The following is a 24794-nucleotide window of genomic DNA, read 5'->3' on the forward strand; positions in this document are numbered from 1 at the left end:
TTGCTTAATGACTAAGAAGCTTTTATCCCAGTCAATAATAATAATAATGACATTAATAATGATAAATATTTAATATTTATATAAATAAAATAGTTAAATTTGACTATGTGGCAGTTGCTGTTCTAAGCAGCGTACTCTATTTGTTTATCTAATACTTACCAAAACCCTATACAGAGGTAGTACTGTACTATCCCCATTACAGGTAGTCAAACAGAGGTCTGGCTCTGAAGTCTGTGCTATTAACTGCAATATTATACTGCCACAAGTTCTTAATATCCGAGCAAGCCCAGTAAATGCTAGGGTAGGAAAGATAGTGGCTATATTTGAACACTCCCTGGCTTGTTGAATTTGCATTTTAGATAACTCCCTCTGGCAGAGAGTACAGTCAAAATCGATCACCAAATGTCACTCACTCTACTTCCTTAATAGTTCTTGAAGCAGTCGGCTTCTCTCCATCCCCCATGCCACTCCCTTGATTCAGACCATCCTCATTTCTCCTCTGAATTATTGCAGTGGCCTCCTTATTGATCTTGCTGCCTCTAGACCTAACTGGAGATGGAGATAAAAGGTCAAAACAGAAACATAAAAGGTTGCCAGGCTACCCCCAAAATGTGCCTATACCAGCCCCAACAACTTCTAAGAGCAAGAGCTAGAGGGAGAGAAGGAAACAACTAAGAACCTGGGTCCTTACAAAGCGAGGGAAAGACGGAAGCTGACCCAATGTGAAGACATTAAATGAAACCACTCATTTTTCTGAAGGGCAAGCTGCCTAAAAGACCGTGGGTCATGGGAACAGCTGTAGACAAAGATTGTCCGCTCTTCCAGACTCCTGGTGCTCGGGTCTCCTGATCAGAGAGGCTTAGCTGGCTCCAGTCACGCTCCAATCATGCCCCGCTCTTGGACTGGCCTTGATGAGAGGTGCCCCAGGCAGGGCACTGGGCAGAAAGGAGCCTCCTCACATGATCCAGCTTAATCCTCCTTTTCTCCCTCCCAAAGCTGCACGCTGCGGCAAGAGCACAGCCAAAATGCAGACTAATGGGGGCCAGGGGAGGACAAGAAGGGCCCTGCTGCTCAGCATCCTCTGGACCACAGCATACCTGTCTCCCCATGGTGCCACCCTGCCCCGCCGTCTCCCGAGGGCCACAGGTAGGCGGACTCTGAGCGCAGCTACCCCCGCTGCTCCTGCTACCACCTGTAGGTGAAGGGACGAGAAAGGGAATTTCTCACTTGACTCTCTTTTGCTCATGCTTTTTTACTGTACTTTCTCAAATGTTTAGCGTTGGGAAGGGCATCAAACACTTTTGATCACTCTAACGGCTTCTCAGACTCAGCACCAGCGTGATTCATAGAGATCATGAAGCAGGCAAGGCTCCAGTTTTTATTGCTGGAGACTTCATCAGGATAAAAAATCATACATCCTAGATAGTCTCTCTGCAAGGAGATGGCTCTTTACTGGCTTATAGATAACCTGGGTTCTGAAATAGGAAAATGACATTGTATAGACAATAGAAATTTTTATTCATCAGAGACGCAGTTTTTACTTGGGGAGGGAGAAGGGTTCAGAATACCCTTTCAGAAGTAAAGCAGACAAAAAGGAGTGATTTCATGATTTCCCCTTTTTAAATTCTTCCTCCATTATCAGCTTATTTCATTAAAGCACCATTTTCCAATCCCAAATACTAATTTTTTTTAAGACTCTACAACTTCATCATATTCAGAAGTGGTTTATAAATTTTCACCAGGGTTCTTAAAATTTCTCCCGGATACCTCCACTTACAGTTTTCTAACTAATCTCTTTTTGTGGCCTTGGAATGGGTGATGCCAACATCTTTCAAATTTTCCCTTCCTTTCCCTTACCAGGAAATACCACCCAATGTGTTATTTCTCCATCATCAGAGTTTCCTGAAGGGTTTTTCACAAAACAAGAACAAGCAGCTGGAGGCATCATAATCTACTTCCTAATTATCCTTTACATGTTCATGGCTGTATCTATTGTCTGTAACGAGTACTTCCTACCCTCTCTGGAAATCATCAGTGAATGTAAGTGGCTTGAAACTTCCCCTCTAATGTTCCAGAATAGTTGTATCACACAGACATTGCTCTCTTTGACACAGCTCAACCGTTCTATGCATCTCAAGGAGTGGCAGAGCACCGGCTTCTGTGTTGTGGGGTCCTGTGTCTTAGGCAACTGGCTGGAGTGTGATTTCTCTTGATAGTTATATGAAGCTGAGCATCTTTAAATGAGTACCCCCTAGTTATTATTATACAGCCTGTTATCGAATCTTTCCTCTTATCTGCTGTACTTCCAGGTTTATTATAAGAACTTTCCAAGATTTCACATATATATTATTGAAGTGTACTCCTAATACAATAGAACTCCTAATACTTGCAATTTTATCCTTTAAAACAATTATTTCATTTTTACTCTGAAATTACTATATGTATTTTGGAAAGACAGGTGATTAACAAATGCAATTAAAGGCACACTTCCTCCCTCTTCCTTTGCCATGGAATAAAGCTAGTGGATGTTTATGAACCAGAAATTTAAAATGAATGAATGAATGAATAAACAAGCAAATAAATAACAAACCCTACATCCTATGTAAAGTGACCTCAGGCATCTGTTAATTATGAGTTTGATTATTCAACATAAGCTCGGTTACTACTTCTGAAAATAAAATCATCTACTCCAGCCTCCTCAAATCTATCCCTTGAGCCATGTGTATTGCCCAGGACCCTGAGCACAGATCTTTCGCTGGGGCACTAGTCCCTAAAATCAGGATATCAGTGAGGTTTTATGATATATAGGCAAAGTGTCGGTATTTCCAGTCTCTGTCTCCTGCTTGGCTAGTTTAATTGATTGAGCTTACACTTTAGAGCAAGATTAGAATTAAGAGTTAGGTTTCCCATTGCACACTTGCACAGAAACAGTATCCCACACCCTAACGCAAGTGCTCGCATGCGTGTGCACACACACACACACACACAAACAACACATGCATCAGCATGTGCATGTGAAAAGGAACAGCATGGAATGTAAACTCTCCCTTTTCCTACCTCCCTCTCTTGCCAAAATGCAAAATTATTTCCTCTCTTGTTCACTGCAGTATAGCAATATCCTTAGGACTTACAACAGTTGAAGACTGTTCTTCTATCTGACGATAGAAGAAGAATGAAAAATGTTATAGAATAGGTTAGCTTTCAGTTTCCTAGTTAACTGCAACTGACATTATACATTTACTAATGTAAATATACATTATATTTACATTAGTAAATGTAAATACTAACTTTTTTATGTTTCAATTTACACTGACATCAACATTATCCTTTGAGACTGCATTACTTTTATGTATAGTTTTCATTTGGATTAGTGAAATTCATTGTTTGAATGTTTTATCTTTGATTAAAATAGTGCTACATGATAATTACAAAAATAACTGAAAAATGTCAAAGAAAAATAGAATAAAAATTAAAATGGTCTTTATTTCCATTACCCAAGATCCTCCCACAGTTACCGTTTTGATGTATTTCTGTTTAGTCTTTTGGATCTTTGCTTTATTTAAAGTATTGGCCCTTTTCCTTTATTTATGTAATGTTTTATGATGCCTATTTTTCCATGTTATTAAATAGTCTTCAAAAACTAAATTTTTAGTGGTAGCATGGTAGTCCATGATTCTATGTATGATTCATGCACCTAAGACGTAGCAGGCACCCAATAAAATTTCAGCACCAATTTTAAAAACCTAATAATCTCTTTGGACGTTTGATTTCTAATTTTTCTGTTATAATGTTATGACCATACTTATATAAAATCTTTGTTTGTCTTTCCAATCATTTCCTACTAAAGATGCAAAGCTATGTATCTTTTAAGGTTTATGATGTATGGTACCAAAAAGGCATTCCATGAAGCGTATGGCAATTTAAACTTCCACAACATTTGGCACATTCATTCCAGGAAATGAATATCATTTAAAAAGTTTTGTTAATTGTTGTACAACAGTACTTTGTTTTATAAAATTTGGGTTTTATTTTTAGTGAGGTTGTATTTTATATTTTCATTGGCATTTGTGGTCTTGATTTTGTGCATTTTATCCATTTGAGCTTTTCGTCTATATTCTGTTGGGGTTATCTGTCCTTTCTCATTGATTTTCAAGACATTTAAAACATAAAGATATTAATCATTTATCTAATGTCATTTTATTATCATAGGTTTTTCTCTTTGATTTTTTATTTTGTGTGTTTATCATATTGAAGTTTACATTTTTAAGTAAAGCTCTAAATATTTTTTCTTTATAAATCTTCCCTTGGTTTTACGCTTACAAAGTCCTTTCTATCCCTAGGTCAGATAAATAGTGATGTTTTCTTCTAATCGTATTATCATTTTTGTTATTTGGGTTTTTTTTTTTTTACATTTAACTATTCCTTCCCCTAATATTTTGTTTTGTTATTAGATTTGTTTTCCAAAATAACCAATTTTCATATACTAACTTCTGATATACGTGTGGCTGTTTCTTAATTTTGTTCTGATAGCCTATTTGTACATTCTTGTGTCAGTACTACACTTTTATTTAGAAAAGATACAACCAAATAGATCATGTTAATCATATAAAACCAAAAGAACTAAAATTTAATATATTAAATCCCACTTAGCATCATCTCTTGCTGGACAATAAAAATTTCTTTTGTTTATTTTCACCATTTCCAAACAATGACTTGACTGTGCAAAGACTTAACATAACAGAAAGAATAAATCCATCAAGAATTTTGCTTATAAAACAAAATCATGCTTGGGGATGATAAAGAAAACCTTTCCCTAACACTGCAGGGGAAAAAAAAAACCTACTACAATGAGTTTAGATTCTGGCTTTGTAATAATCTTCATGAAGTGACTTCTTAAACCTTTAACAATGACTTTCACCATGCCACTTGTGGAATTACTTTAGAAACATCATCAGCAAATACGCACTTCTCAAATGAATCACTTTGCTCTGAAATATAATACAGTAGATATTTTGGATGTGTGATTGATAGATGCTCATGCAACTGTCAAATCTTCTTCTGCCATTAAGAATTGACCTTGTCTTGAGTATCAAAAATATAGGCAACAGAATGAGATTGAAATAGTGCTAACCCAATTCATTTTTGAATGCCTATAAATTAACTCTGCTATTTATCCTTTCAGTATCTGGCACGGTCTCATCGAAATGATGACATCAGCAATAGAAAGCAATTCCCCTGCAATTTGTTTATATCCACAGAAACTGCCTTCAAAAGTGTCTGCAAATGATTTTATTTTCCATATTTCCTTGATAATATTAATCTGCAATAGTTACACCCACTTTGCCAACTAGTAATTATTTTTTTATTTTTTTTACTAATAATTATTAATACAATCTTATAGATCAGTTTATTGGAGCATTGTACAATATGCTGGAGTGTTCTTATTTATATATATTTTTCATGAAACAATTTTTGAAGTCCAAGCATGGTGCTAAATGTTATGCAGTTGATTCTCATTATTTTTCACAGATTCTATATTTGCAAATTTGCTTACTTGCTGAAATTTATCAGTAACTACAAGATCAATGCTCCTGGTGTTTTTGCAGTCATTTGTAGACAACACTGAGTGGAAAAAAATTTGAGTCCTCCAATGTGCATGTTTCCTGCTGAGGTCAAACAAAATGCTCTCCGTTCTTGTTTCAATTCTCACACTGTAAACAAGTGTCCTTTTCATGGTATATTTAGTGCCACACTTTCGTATCTTTTGTACTTCTTACTAAATGGCCCCCAAGTTGTTGTGCTGAAATGCTATCTAGTGCTTTTTTTTGCATGGGCAGGTACTGGGAAGCAAATGTCTAGTGTTCTTAAGTGCAAATAGGTTCTGATGTGCCTTACAGAGAAAATATGTGTGTTTGTTAAGCTTCATTCAGGTATAACTGACAGGCTGTTGGCCATGAGTTCAATTTTTATTTTTGCACAGGCAGGCACCGGGGCTCAAACCTGGGTCTCCAGCATGGCAGGTGAAAACTTTGCCACTGAGCCACTGTGGCCCGCCCACCATGAGTTCAATTTTAATGAATCAGTAATATATATTAAATAAGGTGTCTTTAAGCATAAACACACACAAAAGAAGATCACATATTGATTGGTTGGCAAAAATGTTGTTACCAGAGGCTGACAGAAACCTGTATTCCCCATTAGAAGCACTGGCTCAGTATTTGCTAATTCGGTATTCATGACAACTTTCTTGAACATAACTGGTGCAAATAACAAGAATCAGCTGTATATATGGTTTCATTTAGTCTTCACACACACACAAAAACATACAAAATAGGGACAGTTAGATTTATACTGATGCGGAAACCAAGTCTGAGAAAGTAGGGAATTTTCCAAGACCACACAGCCAATACATGGCAAAATCCTGGTCTTTCTAATGCCAATACCCAAGCATGTTCTTAAGTGCTGTATGATATAATTTTACACACTCTTGTTTGAGATTAACATCATTAATATGGTTGTTTCAGAAGAACTATTCCATTTGTACCATCTGAGATGTTTGTATCCCCAAAGTGTACTGAAATTTTTCACAAAAAGTATATCAAATATTCATTGTAACTATGGAGGAAGCATGTGGCAAAATAAAAAGAATTCACCAAATAACAGAAAAAACAGTTTAGACTGTTGGCAACCTATGAAAGCTTGGAAACTAGTGCTTTAAACACTTACCCACAATGATTAGAGTCCCACACCTAAATGTGCTGCACCATTGTTTAAAATGTGTCTGAGCTCATGGTACACTACTGTGGAACCTAATCATGTATGAACACAACTTTCTGTGGAAGATGGGTTCTGAGTTCCAAGTTAGAACATGATGTAGAATTGGCAGACCCTGTCCCACCTTACTCCATTCTATTATTCCCTCCTCAAATCACCAGTAATAGCTTATTGTTAAATAGTGGGCTCTTCAGCAAGGTTAAGACCGGAGAAGACTCAGGATTGAAGTCTCCATGCAATGGATGTATTACAGGAGTTAGAGGGTAAAGCCTTGTGCTCAAGCCCTGGCTGGGCCACCCATCAGTTCTCATCCTGGTCAATTGTCTTTCTTTCAGCAGCAATATAGACTTGGCCACCAATTTCCCCAAGAGTTGCCACTATCTCAGGCTTCCAGCTACAATTTTCCCTTCTCGCTTGTCTTCCACCCCCCACAATGGAAAAGAAAGCACATACCTTAGACTCCAAGGCATTCTACTATCATATTAACTGTGTAGAACAATAGGAGAAATGTTATTCCCCCTTCCTTCGATCCTGTCTTCTTTGTTCCATGTGGGAAAAGAAGCTAATGATGAGTCTCTGAACATATGGATCGAATGAAATTAATCCATCCTGTAAATCACATCCTAGTTGTCCAGGGCATTTTACCTTTGGAAATAAGACCTGGCTTCTGTAGTAAGAAACAGGATGGGAGTCTAGGAAAGAGGGTAAAAGATTTGACCAGAGTGGGGACATTGTCTGAGACCAAGTTAGAGCAAAGGATGCTAGAGGTGATATGACAAGGATAAACCTAAGGTGATCTCCCATATTCCCCCAGTTTTGCTGCTCTAGATTCTTACTTGGGTGAATCCTATGAGTTGTTGCATGTGTTTGTGAGAAAGAGAGAAAGAGAAAGGAAAAGGGAATTAAACTGATGACAAGGAAGAAAAGAGAGCCTCTGTGTGCTCTCTGTTCATTTATGTTAGCCTGGCTTAGGAACCTTTATCTAAAATTCTCATGCTTGAATTGTGACATTAGTCACATTACCTTGTGGTCTTGTAGTCATATTTGGTAATGTTTGCTTGGGGCTTTCTTTTCTTTTTCTATAACTCCATGTTGATATACTTGTGAATGGTCTATGGCAATGCTGGAAATCCATGGAGGGCTGCAGAGAAAGAATACTGTCGTCCTAGGCTATAATGAGATGGCTGAAAATGCCAGCCCTGGAACCAGATTCAACCTGGGTTCAAATTCTGGCTCCCCCACTTAAGAGCTCTGTGACTTTTGGTGAATTGCTTGAACTCTCTCTGCTTCACTTACTATAAAGTGAGGATAGTAAACAGTTCTTAGTTCATAGTGCTGTTGTGTCAATTACATGAGGAAATACAAATGAACTGCTTATGCAAGTACCTAGCCCCCTAGAAAACATTCACTAACTATTCCTTAATGTATAAGGACAGACTGCAAAGTGTAGAACACTTTACCTCAAAAAGAAGAAAGTAGAGGAGGTGAATGATCAAACTCAATATAAGTATATTTGAGGCGAATATCAAATATAGAGCATAACTGCTAGAGCCTGAACATGAATTTTAAGGCAAATAAAAGCAGGTACTACTTTCAAGGTAGGGAGTAAGCTTATGACACCCATTCTTTCATTTGATAGAATAATCTGTAAGACAACTTTATTCCTTCTATATCTCTGAAATATTCTGTTTAAAGTTTTTTTATTTCTCTTATATTAATATACAAACCTTTATATTCCAATGTTTTATTGATTAAAAAAACAACACTTTTAAAAAGGATTTAACTCTTTCTATATTAAAGAGGACGATTATCTCTCATCTTATAAGCACTCCATTTTTAGAACCACTAAAGTACAATCTAAATCTAAAACAAAATATCCTTTTGATACATAATGAGGAACTTCTAGAGTTATTGACCATTGTGTGGAGTAGCTTTCTTTAAAATTTCCCAAGCTAGCTACATAGAAAACTCTGAGAATCCCTTAACATTGGTAAAATGTGATACAACCCAAAGTCCACAGTGACCTATTTTTGAAACTTTTCTTTATAAATGTCACACAGTGTTCCATTCATTTAGAAATTCTGATCCCACGGCCATGATAATACTTTTAAGTTATAACATGTCTTAAGTGAAGATGATCTTAATAAGATCTGGGGGTAACATACTTAAATAAAATATTTACTTTTTCATTAAAAAGTTATTTTGACTCACGGTTTTGACTAATATTTTTACGTTGTTCTACTTTGTGTTTCAAAGTAGACAGTGGGAAAGAAATGCAAGATTTAATTTCAGGTAGTATTGGCTCTAAACTCATATAATTGGAAGGGATTCAAATAATTCTGTGAATATGGCATTTAGCTAGCCTACAGTTTCAGGGGATTGTTTTTTAATCCTCATGAAATTTACCGAGGCAAAAGCCTTCCAAAAGAACAAAGAATCTAAGAAAAGTGTTCCTCTCTGCCATATTGGCACTCACCCTCCCTCCTCTTAAGAGCATTTTCAGTCTTTTTCTTTGTTTTTCTTTTCTCTCTAATCTAAATTGTGGCCCCCTTGGAATGCATCTAAATCTGCAGCAGGCATATGAATCTAAATAAGAGCTAAGTAGTCTGGGTATTGCCACAATGCTGTTGCATAAACAAGCTAACACTACCACTTCTAATAATAATAATAAAGCTATATTAATTCCTTCACTTTATGGGGATAACTGAAAGAACAGCTTTGATGACAAAAAAAAATCTAGGTTCCAGTCTTGGTTCCTGCAATTACTTTCTAGCATGACCTTGGCCAAGTTATGGAGCCAAAATTCAGATAATTTTGAGATCTGAAGATAAAGTATCTTACATATGCTTTATATGACAGGCTTGGGACAAGTGGAAGTCCATTGTAATATTATACTTGCTAGAAAGAGGGGGTAGGGGGAGTCCTTATTTTTTATTGGGTTTCAGAGTTCACTCCGTCATAGTTCAGACAAAATATGAAGTGATAACTATAAGGTAATCAAATTGTTTTTATTTATTGTTAGAACATCAATAGAGTACATACCATTGGGAGGCTTTGTATTTATTCCAACTTCTAGTAATACATTTGAGATTAATTTCAGGGCCAGTTTTGCAAGTCATAAAAGACATAAGGCCTATAGGTTTGCTGTCATACCTCATTCTGGACCTTACATGAAATTATTCAGCATTATTACTCACTTTAGTCCCCAGCATTGGGTCTGAATGACTTGATTTTTTCTAAAACTCTAACCCATTCACAAAGGTTGAAAATTTGTTGCCATTAAGGACTTTTTAAAATTATAGCTAAGGACACAATATAAAGTATAAATTCCGTGCTGCAACTCTATTAAAATATGCACTGGACAAACAATAAAATAATAGTGGTGATTAAAATACAATGGTATCCCAGGTGGTGCACGGTGACTCAATGGCAGTGTTCTCGCCTGCCATGCCAGAGACCTGCATCTGATTCCTGGTGCCTGTTCATGCAAAAAAAACAAAAAAAAAACAAAAAAAACTAAAACAGTGGCATCCGATTCCTGGCCTGTGCACAAACCGCCCCCCCCCCCCCCAAATACAATGGTAAAAGCATGAGTGTATCTCCCCCTCTATTTTCCCCCTCCATTTTCTAAATTTTCAATAATATAGGTCAGTTACAAAAGGAATTTATTTATTTAGCTGCTTACCTTTTGAGTAAAGTCCAAAGAAATTAGAATAGCCAACCCTCTATTTTGCTGATGGCAAAAATACAATGACGTGACTAGAATCTCAGGTTGTTGGCAAAGCCTGAATCCAGGTCTCAGTTTTAATATTCTTCCAACTATATTATATTTCCAGGAGGGACTTTCAAAGTCTGTTATCAACTTTCCAACATGGCATCACAGAAGAAAACAGGTTTAAGAAAAAGTCTGATGAATTTTAATAATCAGCTCATTACCTTGACGTTGCAATTTATGTAAACAATGTGCTACTACTTCTGGAAAGAAATGTCATTATCCCTTTATAGAATTAGAGATAAAAGCAGTAATAAGATACTAGCTAGTGGGGGGCAGGGGTAACCCTAGAACAATTTATTTTTAATAATAAACTATAACAGAGAGAAGTGCTACCCAAATGTCAGGAAAGATAAAAGCAATCTTTTCTAAAGTTCAAAAGTAAAAACAATTTCATAAAATACGTTTAGAACCTTAAGATATAACTTGTTAAAATATCTGTGAAGTTTTAAACAGCCATCTATACAGACTCTTTCCTTTATATTCTCAATTAGAGCTCAGTGAGTAGCAACAAGCTTTATTTTTACTGCCTTTAGAGAGGGGAAGTGTTCTAAAGGGCCACCTCATTCCAACTTTGCAACAGCAATCGCCTTTTCTTCCTCTTGCAGGTGAACTGTTCTAATGAAATGTTCTTCAGTTAGCATTAAATAAAGATTGGTCATTCAGTCTTCAGCTGCACCAAGTTTGGACAGTTATTTCAAGAAAAAGCATTTTCTTCTTTTCAGTTTCCTCCATATATTATCTTACTCTGATTTGGGAAGAAAATTCGTGGTAATAGCCAATATCATAAATTCATAAATTCTCCAGAACATGCTAGAAAACTTTTTAAATACTCCTGATTTCCTCTTTTTTTTCCCCATAGGAAGGAATGGAATGGAAGTGGTTGTGTGCCAGCACCACAAGGAAGGGAAGAAAATAATTCAATCATCCACCAGGGTCATAGCTGGTTTAAGGGCCACTCTTAGTATGGGTTTCTGTGATGAAATAGAAATAGCCCTGGGCTTGGAATCAATAGATTCAAGACTTTTGCCCTAACTACCATTTAAGATGATTACCATCCACATGACCTTGAGTTACTTAACCTCTTGGGCCAGTTTCTCTGTGAAATGGGAATGCCACCATTATATCTGAGGATATGAAAATGAAGTACATCCCATGAATGTAAAATATTATTTACTTCATCCCAAGAATGAAAAAATAAATTAATCACAGAGAAGTCTGCTTTATCTTGTTCTTTTTTTACATTTCATGGCCAGTTGGTTTTACTACAAATCAGAGTTGTAATGAAATGAGGTATAAATCACTCTAAACGGCAAAGAAAAGCTACGAAATGTAAATAAAGTACACCAATTACTACTTCTCTTCTTTCATTAGTCATGGTGACATGACATGATCAAAGGCATACAAATTGTGAGGAGTAGGACAGAGGGTCTGGATTAGATCGTTCCAATTATCCAGAGAAGACTTTTCACAAGCAGAAGCTTAACAGGTGGTAAAACAGCTCAGACCAAAACTAATTGGGCTGAGAGCAAATAACCCACAGAGATAAATAAATGACTGGGGTTGGTATCATCAGCAGGCAGAAAAATACCTTTCTGAGTACCTCCCATACCTTTTGGAATAAAAAATGTCCTTAGGAGGATCCACAAGGCCTTAAAATGATCTGACCATCAATGATCTCATTGCCTCCTGTCTCCCTTCACACACTTCATTCCAGCTTTGCTGGCCTTCTTGCTGTTTCTTGCACACGCACACAGCCTAGCTTATGCCTCGGAGCCTTTGCACTCATTCATTCTAATATCCTTTGCTTCAAGGTCTTTAATCAAGATGCCTTCCCAGTAAACTCCTTTCTGGTTACTCAATTTAAAACTTTAATCCTTCCTCCATGACATTTTAAATCTCCCCTCTCTGCTTTTCCTTCTTGCTACTTATCTTTAATATGATACATATTTTGCTCATTTATCTTATTTGTCCCACCCCCAATTCCCCAGGATTAAAGCTCCATGAGAGCAGAAATATTTGTCTGTTTTGTTCACTGCCAACTGCCAAATTCCTAGCACATAAAAAAGTATCTGGCATAGTGGGTAAATCAATAAACATAGCAAATAAATGAACAATAGCCAGATGCTCCAATTATGTATCACTGCTTAAAAAATCATCCCCAAATTGGTTTAAGACAACTATCATTTTATTATCTCTCACAGCTTTGAGGGTTTGCGGGTCTGGTTCTCACTCAGGATCTCTCACACAGATATAGTCAGAGGATGAGGCTGGGATCATCATTTGTCTGGTGCCGGGACTGGGAAGCATCAAACTATGGGGACTGATACAGGAGGAGGAGCTCTGCAGGCTTCTTCTTATATGGTCTCTTCATGAGGTCTTCTCAACGCTATGATGGTTTCAGGGTAACTGAACTTTTACTTGGTGGCTTAGGGGTCTAAAGCAAATGTCCCAAGAGAGAAACATATGCAAGTTGTTTCACTTTTTATGCCCACGCCTCAGAATTTGCAATACTCTTTTAGGCAAGGCAGTCACAAAAACTCACGCAAGTTTATGAGGAGGAGACAGGCTCCACTTTTTAATTTTTCTAATGCAAGGTTCTGGAAAAGCACGAGGACCAGAAATATTGCAGCCATTTTTATAAAATATATCTGCCACACCAAGAATATAAGTAAGCAGTAAGGTCAAATAGAGCATGCATTGAACCCAAGACAGGCAACAGGTAATGCTCCCCACAGTTAAGAATAAGGACATTGTGACCACAGGTCACAGGGATTTGACCAAGCACACCCAAGTTTGAGGATCTGGGAAGACTTGAAATATCAAGAATCAAAAGTATATAAATAATAAACACCAACGAAGGGTTGGTATCCAAAGTCTCAGAAAACCAGCAAATCTTGGAAAAACTGAATTCTAGTTCTAACTTTGACACTAGCTCTGTGATACATAGTAGATAATTTAATGTCTGTTACATCTATCAGCTAGTTTTTAGTCTACCATTAAACCTTGGTTGGAGAATTCTGATGCATCCTTGTCTCAGCCTTTTCATTAACAAAGGTAAGTACTCTTTTCAGAATGGTTCTCTTTTCATTTCCATCATAGGAAGACCCTTCTCCTGCCAATAACTGAAATCAGTGGATTTGCATGCCTCTCAGCCAGAAGTTAAACTACTTGGATAGCGGCACTTTCTTGTTATGTTCTACTCTAGCACAAAGTTTTTCAGCCATGTTTTTAATCAAGACTATATTAAATCTTGTTTTCTAATGGTTTCCTCATTTTGATTTAGATAGAAATTTAAAATGTTATTTCCTCTCAACTTGGATTAGGATTCCCAAATTACCTTGGAGTAATTTTTTCTTAGTTCCTATTGGAGTATTGTTGGGAGTTTTAAAGAAGTCATGTGTTGCTCCTCAATGTCCTACAACTAGAAAAGTTTTATCTCGGTCCTAAATGATTTCCTATCTTTACTGTGTGACGGAGTTGCAGCATGATTCCTCCCAAGTCTCTGGCCTTCTTGTCTTTTCTATAAAAGCATTAATCAATGACTTCCTCACTTTTTAACCTGTTTTATTTTTCTAGCTTGATCAGTATTAATATGATTTAAAGCTATTGTATTGTATATATTGTATTTTGTTATAAAAACCGACTTTTTCATTTATCTTTAGCCCTTGGAATGTCTCAGGATGTTGCAGGTGCAACTTTTATGGCAGCGGGTAGTTCAGCTCCTGAATTAGTTACTGCTTTCCTAGGTAAATATTGCTCCTTATACTTTTTACTTACTCGATGTAACTTCATTCAAGTCAATACTTACTTTTAGCTACTATATTGCTTGTAGGTGTATTTATCACAAAGGGAGATATTGGCATTAGCACGATTCTTGGATCTGCAACTTATAATCTCTTTGGTATCTGTGCAGCCTGTGGCTTGCTATCTAACATGGTAAGCAATTTTTATTCAACAGAATTTATTCTCTTGAAAAACTGTAAGAATATTTTTACAGTCAGGAACAAAAAAACAAGGCAGCTGCAATGTGTTCAAATTTATTAATTAGTAGGAAAACAACATGTACTCAACGTAAAGTTAACCCATGAATAGCTCTTGGTCAAACTTATAAAAGTCAGTGTAGATTTATAAACACAACCTTTCTTTTAAAATTTAACTTTTCTCTAAGCAATATGCAAAAGGTAACAATATTTAGCTACAAATATACAAAGTTTAGTATTACACTAAGCAGAAGAAAGTTACATTGTAACAGAAACAGTAAATTAACTATCATTTTACAGGTTTCAAGACTATCTTGTTGGCCCTTATTCAGAGACTGTGTGGCATATGCAATTAGCATAGTAGCAGTCCTTGGCATAATATATGACAACCAAGTTTACTGGTAAGATTGAAATAATCACTACTCTTAGGTAAGACACAATTACAGAGGGGACTTCATGAAATTCAGATGGTTCAGTACATTGCTCTCCAGAAATGTTCAGTCATTTTCAATTATCTGCCACTTCTGCCCCATTTTCCAGTGGATCCCTGAACTAACTTCCTCATCACAATTGCTGCTTAGGTTTTTATACCTATTCAGCAATTTCTTTTTAGTCAACTCAGTTTCCTTTTACCCCTCACTAATCATTGGAGACCATCATTCTTCCTTCTCCCCACTGGTGCCTGTTGAAAATTTCCCAGTTTTTGTTACCAGTTAAAGCCCCAGCAATGGGCTTTGTCTTCTTCTGAGGCTTACCATGCCTCTGTTTAAAATGGTCATGGTCACAAAAGATTGGAGAAAGGTGGTAGAAGTAAAGGGAATCCCTTTAAATTCCTGCAAATTTCTTATGGTCATTTAGCAAAAGAAATTACAGCCTTCTTCCTCTAAGAAACAAGAATGTTTAGGGTTCAACATTTTTGAACAAAATTGTTTTTGTTTGTAATCTCCCTGTGCCTAGCTGTGGCAAGAATATGAAAATTATTTTCCATATAAGTATCAGGTACCTACTAGGTATTTATTACTATGGTAGGCATCATATGTGTTAAAAGAAATGTAAAACATGAAGCCACGCAGGTTGTGCACTGCACAAGTCCAGAGGGCACCGGAAAAAATACAAACAATGTAAACGGCATATCTCTGGAGTACTACAACACAGCAGCTCTGTATAATACCTGCTATCAAGGAACTTAAAATCTAAGATGGAGCAGTTTCTAAATTAATCATCCTGAAATCTAGTCTGTCCCCCAAAGATAGGCTGTGCTGGTTGAGTAGAGATTCTTGTGGCCTTCAGCAGCTATCTGTAAGGGTAGTAGCAGCAATTATAAATATCTAAGCTAATGCTTCCCTCCATTAGAGAAGACAAAAACTCTGTTCTTTCAGCTGTGGTACAGAGACTCATTGGCTATAAGATAAAAGGTATTCAAATGCAAGATTCAAAAGTGATGGCATTAGCTAATCACAATTCTTTAAGCAGGAAACCAAAGTACTGAAAACAGTTCTTCATGCTTAGAGTACAATTTTATTTTTGAGAATATCTTTTTCTTGTGAATACATGCCAAATTCAGCCACATTAAAATCATAAAAAAAAACTGTATAGTGAACCACAAGTCTCAAAGCCTAACAGATTCTAAATATTCCTGTATCAGAGAATTTGAACAGGACCATGTGAATAAAGTTGAAATGAATTAACAAATACCATATTCTATTAATTATTACATATTTAGGGGAATGTATTCTGCCAATGAACTGAGGTAGGAAATGCCCAGCACCATTCATTAGTTTTATTTTTTAAATCCCCAATTATTATTTCCAAGGCATTTTTTGTCACTACCACTTGGAAGGTATCTGCTAATGACAAATGAGTTTATAATCCTCATTTTTTCTTTGATATATAGAAGGAACAGAGTCAAGCTTTTATCAATGGATTTATAGTACTTTTAACTAGTTTAGACAAATCTACAAAACAAAAAAACCTGGAAATGTTTGCTGCTTTTGTTAGAAAATAATGAAATAAACATTACAAAAACCTATTAACTCTAAAATGATTTTCATCTTCTCTAATTTAAAAAACACAAATTTCTTTAATTTATAGGTATGAAGGAACTTTACTGCTTTTGATATACGGATTATATGTTTTGGTGCTGTGTTTTGATGTTAAAATTAACCAATATATTATAAGGAAATGCAGTCCTTGCTGCCCCTGTCTTGTCAAAAATATGAAGAGAAGTGAACAACAGCCACTGGCAGGATGGGAAGATGAGAGTCAACCATACATCCACCGACAATCAAGAACTGATAGTGGAATATTTCATGAAGATTCTGGCTACTCCCAGCTTTCTATAAGTTTATGTGGTCTTAGTCAGGTTTCTGAAGGTAATAACTATATCCTTCCTATTAACCCTATTCACAAGAAAAATGAGAATCTCATTTTAATTTAGCCAAGTATTGTGTACTTATTATGTAAAAGGAACTGTGAAGATTCAGATATGATAAAGAGACAATTCCTATCCTTAAGGGCTTCCAACATTGTAGGGAAAATAGCCAAAACATGAAAGTAAAATTAGCATTAAGAGATAAAGAAATAATGTGTAATTGTGGCTCATAAATAAAGACAGCTTTTATAAAATTTGGTGAGGATGGTCAAAAACTAAAGATTATCATAGAAAAGGGAGACTTAAACTGAACCTTGTAAGACAGGTTAAGATTTTAACTGACAAACTGATATCATGATCAATACATAACAGCTTGCAGAGACTAAGGTAAAGTATACCTCATGGATTGAGGCCCACGTAAATATGAACAAAGTCCTGTTCAAGTACTAGCAATAACTGGAGCAGAGTTACGTGTACAGTTAAGAAAACACAGGAAAGGTGGGCAGCAAGGGATTGGAAGAGTCTTAAATGTTAGGGTAAAAGTCTGTGAGGTTGGTGAGTAGAGAAATGATTAGAACTGTACTTTAGGAACATTAATGAAATGATGTTCACAGAAGAACGAAAATAAGAAATGAGACAGGAAGGCCTGTAAGAGACTATCACAACAGCTGGTGCATTTAGTAGATGCCTAGGCAGAGTCAAGGCCATGGGAATGAGACAATGCAACCACAGCATTTAGAGTTGGTAACTAAGGGACTATAAGGGACAAGAAGAGGGAGCAGGCATCACTGAGAAATGGTGACACTACTTTTAAGAATTGGGATTTTAAGAAAAAGGGCTGATTTGGAGGAAAGAAGGAAACAGTCTAGTTTTAAGTAGTTTGAAGCTAGTAGCAAACCAGTTAGGTAAGTATGTTTAATAGGAAGTCAAATTCAGCTATGACCAGAAATAGAACTTTTATAAAGTGGTTATAAAAAAATAGATTCTAATTTTAATTAAGTACATTAGGAAGGGAACTTATTGTAATTTACTATTTAAAAAATTAAAACATGAGCTTTTTCCCCTTCTTAAAAAAGTGAATGCAAGAGTTATGCATTTCTAAATTAAATTTTATAACAAAAAACTCAAAGGACCAATCCTAATCCTTTTATTATGCTAAAATTATATCTAATATTATTTAAAGGTCCACTGATTGAGGTCTGACAAACTATCTTATGATTTATTTTACTAAAATTAGTCATAAAATATGACTTGATACAATATATGGGGCACATTATTTTGTAAATGTCATAAAATTTGAAACAACTTTAAAGTAAATTTCCATTTTTATCCAATATATTATTGTTATCTTTGTCTTTCTCTAGCTTAATAAAATAAACTGAATAAAGGAACATGCTCAAGTTTTATAAGTTACATTGTAGAATATGTCCTAAATTCCTATTTTTTATGGTTCTTTCTAAAAATTGTAGTGAATTCTGAATTAAGTGAATTAATAAAATGAAAGGCAAAAAAATCACAGTGAGAATTAGAATGAAATATGCAACTTAATAAAAAGATTATGCTATAATTCTGTTATATTCCCTAGGTATGTATTATCCAGTACATAGGGCAAGCCAGAAGAATCATCAATACTGGTATGTAAAGGCAACTGGAGTAACAGGATAGAAGCCAGATCAATCCCCAAAATAAAAAGTTACTGCAGACAAGCCACACTGTAGAAAATCAAGAGATGTCCAACTGTTACATCATAAGCATTATTTCTAACACATTCAGTGAATGACCCAATAAGAATATAAAGCCCCAAACAAAGAAATGCTGAGTACCATTTTATATTTTCTGCCCTAAAACAACCTCAGTTTATTTTTGCCAGCAATAACAGTAATGAGGTATTTAAATGTTTTAAATAGCCTTTAAAAACTGATACATCTAATTTATTTTAATATAGCTCTCTAGACATTTCTAATTTAATTGGCCATCTGAGGAAATTCAAAATTGTTTAACTTTTCCTCAACAGAACCACCAAATGTTTTCAACATGCCTGAAGCAGACTTAAAAAGAATTTTTTGGGTGTTATCCCTTCCTATTATTACATTACTCTTTCTAACCACACCAGACTGCAGAAGAAAATTTTGGAAAAACTATTTTATGATAACTTTTTTCATGTCTGCACTATGGATATCTACATTTACATATATCCTGGTTTGGATGGTCACAATAACTGGTATGTATTTCAAGAACAACAGCACAATTTTAAAAGAAAATAATCAATTTCACTTAATAACAAATTGCAAACATTCACTAAACATGGAAGCACTAGGAAGTCAAGTTCGTTTTCAGCAAGACTATAAAGGCTAGTGTTATTTACAAAAAGACTAAACATTAACATAACAAGCTCACTGAACTTTTGTGAGTTGCATATTATATGTTAACTATAGTCTCAATATTATATAGTGCAGGGATACAAGGCAAGGATCATCTTAAAAGTTAAATTAAATTCACAGGATGTCTTTCTATTATACTAATAATTAAATCATATCGGATAGGGTCCATAATAAACCCTTTATATTGAATTCCATCCCACAGTGAAAAATATCACAGCAAAGAGCCAATATTTTGGGAAAATAATGGGCACTGCTTGGCTAGATTATATTTTACTTTGCTTTTCAATATAACAGTACAAGCATACTTGAAATAGGTGGAAAAGGATATAAAATAAAGTTTCACTGTTGGTTTCTACTACCTTCATGATTAAGATTTACATATTACATGACCATCTAAATGGCCAGAATCACAGCTCTGGTCCCAAAGTACTCACAGTCCCAAGAGGAAAAACTGAATATAAATATAGACAAAAAAATTAGGAATTTCTCCCAAAAAGGTTTAGGTGAATTGACTTTTATCAAGGACCAGCAACCACTGCCTAGATGCCAAATTACCTACATATTTTTATTAATAAAGTTTTACTGAACATAGTCATGCCCATTCATTTATGAATTATCTATGGCTGCTTTCAGGCTACACTGGCAGAGCTTCAGAGACCAATGTGGCCTGAAAGCCTAAACTAATGGTTCTTTACAAAAAAAGTTTGCTGACCCCTGACATATGAAACCAGTTCTCAAATTGATTTAGAATAGCATGCTAGCAAAAAAAGAATGCATCTTTCTTTAATAAGGAAGATGAAAAAGTCCAATTAATTTGCATATTAAATCTCTTCAAATTTTCTTAGAATGTATTTGACAGGGGAAAAGCATGAAAAGAGGAAAGTTAAGTAACAGATCATAGAACAGCCTCAATCTTGAGGCTGTTCTATGATCTGTTACTGTTCTTTAGGTACATAAGAACTCTAGCAAGGCAAGTTACAAAAGTTAACAACTAATTCCAATATCAATATATAAGCATGCAATAAACTACTTTTCCAATTAAGTACTCTCAGTTGGCATTTTAAGCAAAAGAAAAAAGATGTTAAAGCAAATTTTCAACTACAACATTAAAAACAGTTACATGTAGTCCCCCCCCCCTTTGTTTTCCACCCCTCTGGTTCTGTTTCCCAGAATGAATATATTTCTGAAATATGTTGAACTGACATCAAATTTAAGAGAATTATTAATAAATTGAAGTATTTTGTTAAAACACTATTTTGTTTTCTTCGGAGATTTATGGTGCTTTCCCAAAGAAAACACTAATCAAGGTACATCACTAAATTAGGAATTTAAAAATGTATATACTCTGTTAACACATTTATAGCTTAAAAATAGCTTTAGGTAATTCATTTAAATGTCTCAACTTTAATACTTTTTTTTTTAAGATAGAGAAAATGGTTAGCCTCATTCAAATATATTAAGCAGCAGCCCTAATGAGGTAACAGTGGACACCCACAACTTCAGGAAGAATAGACAGAGGAATTTACTCATTAGTAGAATTTCAGCTAAGTAGGCTTTAAATATATATCATCAAAAATCTATGCTACTAGGTTTTGCACAATTCAGCAACCTTATTCTAATATCTTGTTAGCTAAAAACTAAGTAAACAAATATTGGTCGTGAAATCTAAATGTAATTTTCTTTTTATTAAGGGAAGAAGTACGTGAAGTAGAGAATGGTTAGTGAACTCATGTGTATATATTACATCTGTGTTTATTACAGGGGAAACACTAGAAATTCCAGATACAGTAATGGGCCTTACTTTATTAGCAGCAGGAACAAGCATACCAGACACGATTGCAAGTGTGTTGGTTGCAAGAAAAGGTAAGAACCAGGGCCCTGAAGCCACAGCGGACTTTCTTTAAGCCTGGATGAAATGCACTGAGCAAAGGTAGCTTTAAAAATATTTATTTCCTCAGTAACATACTTTGAAGAAAAAAGAAGAGGAACTCAAGAGGAAGAGTTTACTGTTTAATAGCAGGTTAATTTCACTAAATTTGATCTCCCAAATAATATTCATCTGAAATGTGCATTAAATTGTAATTAGCCATGTTAAATTAGAATGAAAAGCAATGAGTTATCTACATACCTACTGGGAAAAAGTTTAATAAATAAAGATAATTGTTATTAGATAAATAAATGTTAAAACTTTAAATACTAACCCAACAAAGATTAAAAAATATAAATTCATTAAGACTTTTGCTCTAATACAACAATTTTCCAAAATAAACAAAAAAAGATCCAGTGTATATTCTTATGGAGCTTATTAATAAAATACAGTATCCTTATGCACATTTTAACAACATGCTTTTCTTCTACAGGTAAAGGAGATATGGCTATGTCTAATATCGTGGGATCCAATGTGTTTGATATGCTATGCCTAGGTGTTCCATGGTTTATTAAAACAGCATTTATAAATACATCGGCTCCTGTGGATGTGAACAGCAGAGGACTGACTTACATAACCATCTCTCTTAATATTTCAATCATTTTTCTTTTTTTAGCAATTCATTTTAATGGGTGGATACTAGACAGAAAATTAGGAGTAGTCTGCTTATTATTATATTTGGGGCTTACTACATTGTCAGTTCTATATGAACTTGGAATTATTGGAAACAATAAAATAAGGGGCTGTGGAGATTGATATTAGTAGCATTATGTGGAAAATGTGAATGATGGTGAGGGGCAGATAAAAGCAAAACCATTTTTTCATTTAAGTCAAATAAAAAACATCGTAAACTTTAGGATCTAAAACTTACAGTAATTCTTTATGACCAAAAAAAGCTAATTTAAAACTAACTGAAATCACATCCTAATCTATCTGCACCCTTTCCTTTTAAGGACAACTACACGTATAAAAAAACAGAAGTTTTGAAAAAATCCATCTATGTTTTTTACCTTACAATAAGTTGATAAAAGTCAGGGAAACTTGAACAAACGAATCCCACTATGAAAACAAGAAAATGGCTTATTTGATTAAAAACAGTATAACCATTCATTTAAACTGAATGACCAGACTCACTGTCTTTAAAAACCCAAACTTGAGATTAACAAAAATCACAGTATATTTTTAACACTATACTGTTAAAAGCTGGTGGGAGTTTCAAAAGTTCATTTTAACAGCTTTTGTAAGCATACAGTATTTCTTAAAAAAATTACTTTTACTAGAAGATTTAGCAAAACAGATGTAGGAATCTTCCAACTGTGGTTTGAAATTATGCATTACGATCCAAACGTACATCAATTTCTCTGCCACTGATCTTTATGCCATTCATTATTCTGCAGGCTTTTTCAGCTGATTCTGGGGAGTCAAATCTGACTGTTCCACAGCCTTTTGACTTTCCATTTTCCATTTTGATTTCTGCAAACATTACATGACCTGTAAAACAAAAGTTACAGAATTACTAGTCAGTTTCAATGAGTTCCATTTTTCTATTCAGGTTTAAAATTCCTCATAAGCCAATGAAGTATTAAGTAATTTGGTTAAAAACATTAATGATCTTAAAATAATATACCACTAAAAGCATTATTTCCATTTTATTTTCCGAATATAATGCAATTAATATAAAGAAATGGATTTAGACATGTTAGAATACACAAAACAGGAATCAGGATAAATTTGCTTAGTAGGGAATGTATTTTAGCTTTTATGTTAAATCCCTAGTTTTTGAAGGGAACTTCATAGCAATAAGGCAAGCTAGCACAAAATGTCATCAAATCACCATGCAATATAACAGGTTTACAAATTTAAGTATTTTTAGAATAAGTTGCTGCTTTTTTCTGCCTTCCCAACTGCTCTTTCCTTCCCATCTATCTCCACTGCACTTCTTCATCCCTGCAAACAGTAACAATTTCCCAGAAATCTAATTTCTACCAACCCCCAAAGGGCTATTTTTGCTTTTCAATCATAGCGCCAAAGCCATTCATTCAATATCACAATTTAAATTCAAAGTCTAAGTGTGGCACCAAGTATGTTATGAAAATTAGTCATGGAAGAGAAATGGTAGATTTAAATCAATACAGGTAAAAACAAGAACGCTCACAGAAGAAGGAAAAAAGACAAATTTTCTTCATATATGTACTTACTTCTCCTTGTTACATTTCAGGAGATCTGAAAACATTTTTTTCCTTTGTATTAACGTCCTACATAACATTTTCTCAGCTTTTGCAACTGCTCCATCAAGGATAGTTAACCACTAGAGACAATGTTATAACAGAGACCTTGCTAGTAGGATCATTTACTGGCAGATATTGTTTGGAATAAAAAGATGGAACACCATTTAACTTTCACTAAAAAACATGCAGAAATATATATACTCACTCACTTTGGGTTCACACACACACACACACACACACACACACACAAAATCCACTGCCTTCTACTGCGAAAGAAGGGGCCATTACTGGCTTGGGGCAAGCTGAAAAAACTTCCTATATTAAGAAAAAAAAATCTCTTAAGGTTTAAAATAAAGTGCTGAGGCAGGGAAAAAAAATGAATGGTTGAGTTCAGACAAGCCAATTTCCAAAGTTGTCAATATCTAAATACTTAATTCTATTTAGTATAACATTTTCTTTCACATCAATAAAGTTCAAGGTTAAAGATTTAACTATAACTGATCAAAAAGGGGTAAGAGGGTTCGTCTCCTGGTACCTGCCTGTGCAAAAAAAAAAGGGGGGGTATGAGAAGATTAGAGATCAAATAATGAATAATAATAATTCAGCCCCTTTCTTTTATATGGCTAAAATACTATACAAAAAATTTTAATGTAGATTTGGATATAAATTTCTTCCTTTCAGAAAATGATTTTCAATTGTTAATGCTCATCTGTCAAAACAATGCCACTCCAAACAGAAGCTCACCAAATGTCTCTGACCCTCAACTTTGCTGCAAGCCTTGTTCATATCTGACTTCAAAAGGAAATCTGCCTACATAGAATAAAGAATAGTTAATTCAACATTGGTCACATTTTCACTTAATATTATTTATTTGACCTGTTTTGCTTTTTATCTTCTCTTAAAATCTTCATTTCTACTTTTAAAAATAGTATCTCATCTCATTTGGAGAATTTTTTTTCAATCAAACTACAACAAAGATAATATGTGCTGCACCACCCTTCATTTGATATATTAAACTAAGGCCGTAAAATATTTTCCTCTGTAGTATATGCAATTCATAGCTAGAGACTGCATAGCCATTCTAGGAAAACTTAATTCTTCAAAGACTAACAATACCCCAAAACAACTTTACTATTTTGTCCTCTCTTAGTAGAGACTATTTTACTAGTTTTCCACAAGATATTTATAAACTTATATATGTTTCCCTTCCTTGAATTTTAGATTAGTGTCAAATAAAAGGGTGATCAACAAAGGGAGCTAGTAGAATATCTTAGACAAATCTACACTGTATGTTCTTTGAGGAAAGGTACAAAATCTATTTTGTTCACCTTTGTAATTCTAGTGCCTACCAGACTGCC

General features: G+C 34.8%; 2 protein-coding genes and 1 long non-coding RNA gene across 4 annotated transcripts in view; 1 reads left to right on the plus strand and 2 right to left on the minus strand.

The window, feature by feature from the left end:
• LOC143656070 (uncharacterized) overlaps nucleotides 1-7078 on the minus strand; it is a 43341-nt gene extending 36263 nt beyond the window's left edge. Inside the window, exon 1 of the long non-coding RNA XR_013162388.1 lies at nucleotides 6727-7078. This is a non-coding gene — a long non-coding RNA (uncharacterized LOC143656070). The remainder of the gene's footprint in view (nucleotides 1-6726) is intronic.
• On the plus strand, nucleotides 1020-22045 carry SLC24A5 (solute carrier family 24 member 5). The gene is made up of 9 exons (XM_077127794.1): nucleotides 1020-1146; nucleotides 1861-2040; nucleotides 14212-14295; nucleotides 14382-14485; nucleotides 14830-14930; nucleotides 16621-16901; nucleotides 18915-19121; nucleotides 21043-21144; nucleotides 21642-22045. Exons 1-9 carry the CDS (start codon nucleotides 1026-1028, stop codon nucleotides 21962-21964), a joined length of 1503 nt encoding a protein of 500 aa, XP_076983909.1. The 5' UTR covers nucleotides 1020-1025; the 3' UTR covers nucleotides 21965-22045.
• The window catches only part of MYEF2 (myelin expression factor 2), a 34101-nt gene continuing 29490 nt past the window's right edge, over nucleotides 20184-24794 (minus strand). Inside the window, exon 16 of one of the 2 annotated variants that reach the window (XM_077127793.1) lies at nucleotides 20184-22699. In XM_077127793.1, coding sequence (XP_076983908.1) covers nucleotides 22536-22699 — 164 coding nt within the window. In that variant the 3' untranslated portion in view covers nucleotides 20184-22535. The remainder of the gene's footprint in view (nucleotides 22700-24794) is intronic. The other variant, XM_077127792.1, reaches the window with a different exon arrangement.

The sequence above is a fragment of the Tamandua tetradactyla genome, chromosome 14 (genome assembly GCF_023851605.1).
Source record: "Tamandua tetradactyla isolate mTamTet1 chromosome 14, mTamTet1.pri, whole genome shotgun sequence".
In the NCBI taxonomy this organism is placed as follows: Eukaryota; Metazoa; Chordata; class Mammalia; order Pilosa; family Myrmecophagidae; genus Tamandua; species Tamandua tetradactyla.

What these genes read in the sequence shown, in the direction of transcription:
- SLC24A5 (XM_077127794.1), top strand. Translation starts at nt 1,026, where the DNA reads ATGCAGACTAATGGGGGCCAGGGGAGGACAAGAAGGGCCCTGCTGCTC. An exon ending in TTGGATGGTCACAATAACTG is followed by an intron (nt 19,122 to 21,042) that starts GTATGTATTTCA and finishes TGTTTATTACAG; the next exon opens with GGGAAACACTAGAAATTCCA. An exon ending in TGTGTTGGTTGCAAGAAAAG is followed by an intron (nt 21,145 to 21,641) that starts GTAAGAACCAGG and finishes TTTCTTCTACAG; the next exon opens with GTAAAGGAGATATGGCTATG.